Here is a 10,273-nt window from a genome sequence, read left to right on the forward strand (position 1 = left end):
TTACAGTAATCCAGCCTAGAGGTAACAAAAGCGTGGACCAATTTTTCTGCATCTTTTCGGGTCAGGATAGGCCTAATTTTCACAATATTACGCAGATGAAAAAAGACAGTCCGTGAGGTTTGTTTTAAATGAGAATTCAATGACAAATCTTGGTCAAATGTTACTCCGAGGTTTCTTACGGTAGTGGTAGAGGCCAGAGCAAGGCCATCTAGAGAAACTATGTCATCAGATAAAGAGTCTCTGAGTTGTTTGGGGCCAAGAACAATAAGAGTTGTTTGGGGCCAAGAACAATAACTTCAGTTTTGTCTGAATTTAACATCAGGAAATTGGTCCAGGTCCGTCCAGGTTTTTATGTCTTTAAGGCAGTTATGAAGTTTAGTTAATTGATCAGTTTCTTCTGGCTTTATCGATAAATACAATTGAGTATCATCCGCATAACAATGGAGATTTACAGAGTCCGAGCACAGAACCTTGTGGAACTCCAAAACAAACTTTAGTACATAGATGATTCATCATTAACATGAACGAACTGAAAACGATCAGATAAGATTTAAACCAGCTTAGTGCAGAACCTTTTAGGCCAATTAAGTGATCCAGTCTCTGTAGCAGAATGTGATGGTCAATTGTGTCAAATGCCGCACTAAGATCTAATAAAACAAGTACAGAGACGAGTCCTTTGTCTGAAGCAATCAGATCATTGTCATCACTGTCTCCTAAATCCAAAAACTAGCGTACTAAATGTCAAATTTGTGATGTCATCAAGTATAAAGTCTGTGGCTGCTCCACAGACAGTGAACTGGGAGATACGTTATAGATGACACTGAGAGCACCCTGGGGAATGTTCTGAGTATATGAGTACATTTTCTGGTGGTGTTCCTCTTTAACATTTTAGAGGAAACACAGACAACAGAAACATTTTTCTCCCCAGAATAGATATGCAACTTTAGCTCTTGTTTAAAATGACATTTATGGGGCAAGCTGCCTGAGGTGTTGGCACGTAAATAATAAGCAAACCAGTAAACAATGATATTGCAAAAACAAAACAGAAGAATGACAAAACAGCAGGTAGACACTGACCCTTAAAACCTGTCAGATTTATTTTCAGCCTGTTTTGGATATGAGGTGAACTCAAAAAGAAAGTTGTGCAACTGGTCTCCAGTATGTGAGGCTTTATTCACCTGTCCTGCTTTTGTTCTGTGCATGTAAACACTACGTCATGGTTTGATAAGCCGGCTCAAGTACTGTGGCATGTATAAACCAGGTTTCTGATCATTCACTGAAATCGAGACACAACTGCACGCACATGCTCAGAAACCTGGATACTGTTTCATTAAATATCCAGGGACATGAATAACAGGGTTTCTAATCTGCAATGAAAAGGTCACATCCCGGAAAGGATAATAATATGCATGTAAATGCTTTGAGTGCTGCATGTTAGATTGTTTCTGCTGGTTTAACAATCCGTCAATTAGTCACATGACCAGAGAAGATGAGACAAAAGGAATATAAATGAACATAAATGCAAGACATGAAAAACAACATAACAGCTGTACCATTTTTCCTTCACAATACAACTGCTGCGTCTCAATTCAGGGGCTGCAGCCTTCAAAGGCTGCATCTGAATACCGATTGCGTCATATCGGTGCGACCAAGGCCGTCCCATTTCAAAGGCTCCTTCAGATGCAGCCAAGAAAAGCAGCCTTCTTTCTCAGAATTTGGAGGATGCAATGGATGAGATAACTAACAGTTGTTAACTAGCTAACGGTTAACTGTTGTTAGCATTACTATTAGCTAAAAGCACACAGCTTAAACAATCTTAATTTAATATGTTCACCTGAAAACGGTCCATCAGCCTGAAATTTATTAGACGGCGGTGAATCATCTCCTCAAGTATTAAATAAAAAATATATAATAACAATCTCTGCGTCCATGATTTAGGGCGAACTAACTTACTAGCTTACTCCCTCTTTTGTCGAGCGCCGCTTGTTGCTAGGTGACAGGAAAGGGTCGGGGCAAGAACAACTGGTGATGCAACTAGGAAATCCTCCGCAGACCAGACCATCCCATTTTGGAGACCGTTTGGTTCCGCTGATGTGGTCCTCAAAGGATGTGGCCGACGTCGTACGAAAGCCACGCCCTTCAAAGGCTGCAGCCCCTGAACTGAGACGCAGCTAATAATTAGTTTTTTATGTTATATTTATTGTATTGTTAAAAAGTAGGTTCAATTATTTTTGTTCAGTACAAAACAGCAAATGCTCTTTAAACTTAAATTTGTGGATGGTTCAAAGTTAATTTGGTTCAATAAAAGTCCACCCTTTTAACGAAATTTATATATAACATACACTGTAATAAATACTCACTAAAACGCTGATGGTAAAATATTTCTTGCACACACGTTGCTGCAGTTGTTACTGCTTCTTGTGTTTCATGTGAATTTTCTACATTATATTCTACATATTTAGTGTTGTAGCCCTGATCTGGAGGAGGCGTTATGGCGTGTTGTCATAGTAGCTGTGTCTCAATTCAGGAGCTGCAGCCTTCAAAGGACGCGGCCTTCATGGTTGACGTCGGCCACGTCCTTTGAAGACTGCATCAGCCAAATCGATTGGTCTTCGAAATGGGGCGGTCTGGTCTGTGGAGGGTTTCCTGGTTGCATCACTAGTTGTTCTCACCCTGACCCGTTTGCGTTCATGTTACCTAGCAACCAGCTGCGCTTGACGAAAGAAGGCGTAAGCTAGTAAGTTAGTTAGCCCAAAATCATGGACCCAGAGATTGTTATATCATATATTTTATTTAATACTTGAGGAAAGGATTCACCGCCGTTTGATATATTTCAGGCTGATGGACCATTTTCAGGTAAACGTATTAAATTAAGATTGTTTAAGCTGTGTGCTTTTAGCTAATAGTAATGTTAACAACAGTTAACCGTTAGCTAGTCAACTTAGCTTAATATATTATAGTCACCGGCGTGCTGTGCATCTTGGGAAAGGCTGGGCCACGAAGAATTCATCCGTTGCATCCTCCAAATTCTGAGAAAGAAGGCTACATTTCTCTGCCGCATTTGAAGGAGCCTTCGAAAAGGGACAACCTTGGTCTCGCAGATGTGACGCAGTCGGTCGTCAGATGCAGCCTTCGAAGGCTGCAGCCCCTGAATTGAGACGCAGCTAATGTCATTTTGTTTTTCATATAACTTTACATTAAATTCTAGCCAAATTTCAAACATTCCAAAGATAAATGAGAGACAGGAAATTGTACAAGACATGGAGAATTAATCAATCCAGCTGAAATGGGGCAGCAATAAACAGCTTGTTCAGTGAGGTTGTTTTTGTTTGTCACAAGGTGTGGGACAAAATGCTCTACGAGTGTGTGAGATTTAGGGGAATTTAGTAACATCTAGCGGTGAGTATTGCAGATTGCAACCAGCTGAAACTTCTCCTGGTTTGAATTCCCTCAGTGTTCATTGTTCAGCTGCTGAATGAAGCAGTTTCGTGTTACAAACGGGCTGCTAACCCAACTCGTGCTGATCTGTGCTCATGTTTCCTCTTTGATAATTTAAGATCCAGATGTTCAGTAGGTTTTTACCTGGAGCCAAATTAACCACAGAGGTCTGCTCCTGTCCAAAACAAATGTAGAAACACTGGATAAAGCAATTTCACATTTCATAAATCAGTGTTTTTCCGACGCTCTTATCGCTTGTCTTGACGCTGAAACACTACTGTAGGAACATGGCAGTGCAACATTGCAGACTCCCGCTCCCTCTGTAGGTATAAACGGCTCATTTAAAGCTCTCGAAAACACAACGCTTCTTATTTTCAGGTGATTATACTAACATGAAAAAATGCTTATTATATTATATTCCACCTCTGCCAGTATACCCCCCTAAATCTTACACACTGGACCTTAACACGTGTCTCAAAATGGTTGAATTCGAGGTGCACCTTTGTGCTTTGCTGACCTGCTGTCTCCTCTCTTGTCTCAGGAGCTGTCGGGCGGTGCAGGGAGTTTCTGGCTGTGTCTGACGGGGGTCAAGCTGTCTTCTGATCAGAGTCCCGCTCTGCTTCACTAATGTCTCACAGCGTCCACCTCCGCGTCGGGGCAGCAGCACCCGGGGTCTTCGCCGGGGCCTCTCCTTGACAGACCTGGAATCGGCTCAGGAGGATCAAACTCCGATCCCGTTCCTCCTCCCTCTCCCTCAAACGACATGCACACGCAAACACATGCACGCACACATGCACATCTGCACTGACGTAGAGCCTCCCTCAGCGCCTGCAGCACCCTGCTTAGCCTCTCCTTGCCTTCCTCCCTCCCTCCCGCCCTCTTTTGACCTACTATTCTGTCTATGCAGTCACTCTGACCCCCAACTACAACCTCAACCTTCCCCCCCTACTTCCCGGGACTGTTGTATCTTGTCTCCCCCTGAGTTTTCAGAGGGATTTCCCTGTGCAGCCTGGCGAGCATGCCGCTTTCAGTGGTGTTGTCGGCGTGGTCGCTCACTTGGCCGGGTCCGACTGGGACCTGAGCTCTCGGCAGACTCGTCCTCCATCCTACAGGACCCTCAGCTCAGGGGGAGACTCTTACCAAGTAGCCATGCCTCTTCCTCTTTCTTCACGGGCATTTCCTGTTGGACGCACACATAGCCGAACTGGGTCTGTTTCAGATGGACAGCCATATTTTTTTCTCTCTTTGTTTTTTGGGTTCGTTTTTTTCTTCCTGTGTGCGCGCACAGTAAACCCGCCCGAGACCGAACTCACTAATAACTAAAAGTCATGTACAGAAAAACTCATGTATGAAACCTGTATGTTAATTAATAAGACCTTATGGAATGTTGATAATGATAATTAACGAATATTGATAAACTTAAAGTGGTACTTCCTCATGTCTGCATTTCAAATAGGAGTGGAGTGCACTTCACAAGTGTCTAGCTGGAGTTTCCGCCCCCCTCCCCTCTCCCTCTCAAAAACCGCTCGCCGACCTAATGACAGCTCTCCCGTTTCTACCGGGAGATTAAACAAGAAAAGCGCTTCCTTTTTTCTCTGCTTCTCTCCTTGTTCTTTCCTTTCCTTCTTCCTTGCTGTCTTTTGAATTCACGCCTGCAAACAGGAAACAGTAGCACCAGAAATAGGCCGACAGGGGAGGAAAGTCGAGATGGGACGAGAGTATGTAGGTTAGGAAACCCTTCTCTTAGGCTTTGTCAATGAAAAAAAAAGAGAAAGGGATTGACTCAAGTGTGCTTTACAAGGTTACACGGCAGAAGTGCACTTTCTGAAGGCTATTTGAGCGAGAGGCAGCCGGAGAGAAGTCGACGATGGCGTTTGTTTCACTTAAAGGCCTCAAGTGAACTTCAGTGGCACTTACCAATTCACACTTTATGATTTCTCCCCTCCCACTGAAACTGGTTTTGAGACCTCAGATGTGAATAGAAAATGCTCATCTTCAGCCTGGGACAGTGACATGTCTAATATGAATATGCTTTATATGATATATATGTATTAGAGGTATATTTTCAGCCAGTGAGCTATCTTCTTCAGAGATGTCAACCATTTCTCAGTTGTATGAACAGTTATTACACAGTAATGAAGTTAATTCACCCCCTTTACTGAGGAGCATTCTGACATGTGTAGAGTACATTTATTATATGCTTTATTCTATTAAATATTATATGAAATAACTCCTTATACAACAACTGGCCAATGTAAAGTTCAAGAACTTACTGATGTTGATTGATCGTTGTAACTAAACCAAAGGTTGGCACTTAACTCAGAGAGCGTATTTAACATTGCTGTTTTTACTTTCATTTAGGTTCAGATTTTGTTGTTTTTTTCTTTGTTTGTTTGTTTGTTTATTTTGGGTTCTGGATGTGGGAGAATGTAGCCAATTGTAGCGCATGAGTCCGCTATGCAAATCAACCTTCCCTCACGATCCTGTATCAGAGACAGTCAGGAGGCAGACACACCCACCCGCGGGGGCGCTCTCACGGACTCTGGCAGAGACGCGGCGAGGTGGAGGAGATCTCACGTTTTAATGCTGCTGGTGAACTTTGTTGTTCTGCATCTAACTACTGTCTCAACCAATGGAATGCAAAAAGAGAGCAACGAGGAAGAGGACAGGGAGGAAAGAGAGCGAATGAATGTAAACTAAAGGATGAAAGTGCGTGAATGATGCGATGGTCAGAGACGAGAGAGGTTTGGAGAGTGCAGATGGTTTACTGTTTGTGGGTGTGTGTAGACTGTGTGTGTCAGTTCTGGGGTGGTGTTGCTCGGGGAAAGAGGGAACCTGTATTTTTGCAATAAAGTTATTACCAATGCACTCCCACAGGGGGCGTAACCACCGTACAATGTCTGCGTCATCATTTGTTTGTTGAAAGGTCAGGAGCACAGAAGCCGAACATTTTGAGAGTGATGTCAGCTTGTCTCAGCCTGAGAACTGGAAACACTTTCAGTATGGTACCTTTGGAACCAACAGTAACCCTTCAGACATGGTACCTAGACCCTAGTGTTTCCACTGCAAACAGCACTCTTAAATGTGGGCGGGGTTGTTGTCACTCACTGCTCCGTCCAGCACTCACTGTATTTCAGTCTGCGTCCACAGAACGAGGCTGCACGCCGACATTTTCAGAACAAAATAAAACAGGCTGCAGTGAGAGTCTCTCTCCATGGGATATTTAAAAATAGCAGGTTTGTGCATTTAGTCCTTCTCAGGCAAGCTCAGGGGTTTAGTGTTGCTGGAGCCCACAGGAGAGCCCGGTCTCTCTCCGAAGATCTCGAAATCCAGTGTTTGGGCAGTCAGAAACCAACAAAAAAAAGGTGTCCTTTTACATCAGCATGATAAGTTGGCGTTATAGTTTACTGGCACCCAGCGGCATCAGGGGGAAACATGGCGGGACAAGAGCAAAAGTTAAGATGACCAAAGTCCAAGTGGGGCAGATGGGAGCGGTGGTGAATGGGTCTGACTGCACTAAATTACATGTCACAGCACTCCTTTCTATGGAGATAATTAATTCAGATACTAGAAATGTGAAATTTTTATAAAGCGCTGGGTTTCTGATTGGCTCAAGGGCCCAGTGTCAGGATATGAAACAGTATGAAATCTTTGCACACTTTCACTCAAAATATCCAGACATCTTATCAAGGCGATTATGTTTGAATGGGTGAAGACATGAAATTCTAATCTGAAGAAGTATCAGAGATTTTGGTCCATATTGACATGATGACATCACACAGTTGCTGCAGATTTGTCGGCTGCACATCCATGATGAGAATCTCCCGTTCCACCACATCCCAAAGGTGCTCTATTGGATTGAGGTCTGGTGACTGTGGACGCCATTGGAGTACAGTGAACTCATTGTCATGTTCAAGAAACCAGTTTGAGATGATCTGAGCTTTGTGACATGGTGCGTTATCCTGCTGGAAGTAGTCATCAGAAGATGGGGACACTGTGGTCATAAAGGGATGGACACGGTCAGCAACAATACTCAGGTAGGCTGTGGTGTTTAAACCATGCTCAGTTGGTACTAAGGGGCCCAAAGTGTGCCAAGAAAATATCCCCCACACCATTACACCACCACCAGCAGCCTGAACCGTTGATACAAGGCAGGATGGATCCATGCTTTCATGTTGTTTACACCAAATTCTGACCCTACCATCTGAATGTGGCAGCAGAAATCCAGACTCATCAGACCAGGCAACGTTTTTCCAATCTTCTATTGTCCAGTTTTGGTGAGCCTGTGTGAACTGTAGCCTCAGTTTCCTGTTGTTAGCTGACAGGAGTGGCACCTGGTGTGGTCTTCTGCTGCTGTAGCCCATCTGCTTCAAGGTTGGACGTGTTGTTGGTTCAGAGATGGTCTTCTGCAGACCTTGGTTGTATCCAGTGGTTATTTGAGTTACTGTTGCCTTTCTATCATCTTGGACCAGTCTGGCCATGCTCCTCTGACCTCTGGCATCAACAAGGCATTTTCACCCAGAGAACTGCTGCTCACTGGATATTTTCTCTTTTAGGGACCATCCTCTGTAAACCCTAGAGATGGTTGTGTGTGAAAATCTGTACAAAAAAAAATCAAACATATGAAAATAAAATCTTTTATGTTGTATGTTACTGTTTAAAAAATATTTATATTGAATAAAAAAAAAAAAAGTAAAGAAAAAAACTGTATAAAATCATCAGACATCGTAGATTCCACATTTTGTCAAAAAAGACAAATGACAAACTGAAATGTCACCTTAAGGTAAATAAAATACAGTCGGCTTCTTTACCGGATATATACCGGAAGTAGATTGTTGCTATGGAGTCAGTTAGCCTTGGGCTACAACTTGTAGCTTATAACTTGTTTAACCCATATTTATATACATTTTGGCAACATGGCACTATTAAAAGTATGCCGAATTGCTTATTAGCGGTTTCTGTTTCTAATTTACCCCTTGGTATACAGATATTTATCGCGACATTACTTTAATACTGAAGAAAACCTAAAAACGTGAAGATTCCCAGTGAAGTTTCGGCGTCACAAGGAGCCTCTTTTTTTCGACGATTTTAAGTGGATTTATGGACGTCATTCACGATGGAGACTGGAGTAAGCGGTAAGTGTAAATCACACTCAATCAAAAAATGTGTGTTCCATGCCTGTGTGTTCACATTTCACCCGAGTTTCGACCCAGAGAAGAAGTGCTATTTTGGGCGCTAATTGGCTCACACCTAACCTCAGGTGAAAAGTGACTTGTTTTCACTTAAACAGGATAAAAATGCTGAAATATACCAGAATAACTGCTTCCAAAAATACTGTAAAATAAGAGATGCTCAGTGGGCTATGTATAACACTGTGACAGTGATAGGAAGTAAATACATTTTACTGTAAGAACTGTATTGAATTATAACTTTGAGGTACTTGTGTATTTCCATTTCCTGTTACACTTGTTAACTACACTTTAGAGGGAAATATTTTACTTTTTATATCAGTAATTAAAATGATCTCCACCTTTCTCAGCTGCAACATTAAAGTGATGTACTTTAGTCAAGTTTATTTATATAGCACAGATTTAAAAAAACAACAACAAAAAATCAAGAATCACATATGAGAAATATGTAATAAAGGCTAACATAAATCCTGAAATGGCATGTGTGTGTCCTGTGTCTGACTATGCCTCTGGTCTTTGGGATTTTGTTGTAACACAGTGCATTAGCCTATAAAGCGATTCGATCCTTCCTGTGTGTCCATAAATTTACTCCAGTTTGGACCAGAAGCGGGGATATGACCTCCAAACGTCAGACATGAATGTCAGATGCTTCGGCTTTGGAATAGACTTGTGAAGATGTCGGATCAAAGACTTGCTAAAAAGATATTTAATTGGGACACCTCCCACTGTCATTCTGCTGGGAAACCTTGGGTCCTGGTTTTCTTGTGGACGCTACTTGACACGCTCCACCCACCCGAACACCGTTGCAGACCAAGTAAACCCTCTCATGGCGACAGCACTTGTCAGTGGCAGTGAGCTTCAGATCTTTTGAGTCTTGTACGAAGTATTCTCGGAACCCATCTGCTATATTCGGCGTCTGACACATACAGCCTCTGGGGGCAGACCCCCAATTTTTCGCATTCCAGTTTGATTTGGGCGGAGGAGGCGAATTTCCGTTTCCGACTTCCGCTTATATATAAGTAAATATGCTGAACCATTGCAATGGATTCAGAGTTTGCAGTGACGCCAATTATGTTCCGCCTAGGTAGTTCACCACACGGAGCGTTTAACCTGGCAACAACTGCAGCCGGCTCAAACGTGATTGGTCAATATCACGCGGACTACAAACAGCCTACAACCAGAAACCAGGGCTCTTCTGCTCTTCTTCCAGAGGCAAGACCTCCGGGGTTTGCCTACAGACTCTACATTCACTGAATGTAGAGTCTGTATATAGAGACTATGTACAATGTAGTCTGAGTGGGCGGAAGTTCGCTGCATAGATCAGCCTCTCATTGGGCAGAACGAGCCACCCGCTGAAGTCCCGCCCTACCACCTCCGGTTGTGTAGCAGTTTTCAACCGTTTTCAACACGTCCTTTACTAACTTGTGCGGTGTTTGATCTTGCGGGGATGTAGCCATTTTTCTGCCATGGTTCGCGTCCTGTAGGTGATATTTTTGTGGGCGTGTTACACCAAAACCTGTTTCCCCCCAGCAATATTTTTGCAAGCGCACCATTGCTGTGGCACCGCCCAGAACAATTGTGATTGGTTGAAAGAAGTACAAGCAGCGGGGCGTTTTTTTCTCCAATCTCAAAGTGAGAGTCGGCCC

The 10,273-nt window shown here is 43.1% G+C and overlaps 1 protein-coding gene across 1 annotated transcript in view; it reads left to right on the forward strand.

Annotated features, from left to right (window-relative positions):
* usp54b (ubiquitin specific peptidase 54b) overlaps window positions 1–6,320 on the forward strand; it is a 94,883-nt gene extending 88,563 nt beyond the window's left edge. Inside the window, exon 20 of the mRNA XM_050060090.1 lies at window positions 3,980–6,320. Coding sequence (XP_049916047.1) covers window positions 3,980–4,066 — 87 coding nt within the window. The 3' untranslated portion in view covers window positions 4,067–6,320. The remainder of the gene's footprint in view (window positions 1–3,979) is intronic.
* The last annotated feature ends 3,953 nt before the right edge of the window (window positions 6,321–10,273 follow it).

Source organism: Epinephelus moara, chromosome 13 (genome assembly GCF_006386435.1).
Source record: "Epinephelus moara isolate mb chromosome 13, YSFRI_EMoa_1.0, whole genome shotgun sequence".
Classification (NCBI taxonomy): domain Eukaryota; kingdom Metazoa; phylum Chordata; class Actinopteri; order Perciformes; family Serranidae; genus Epinephelus; species Epinephelus moara.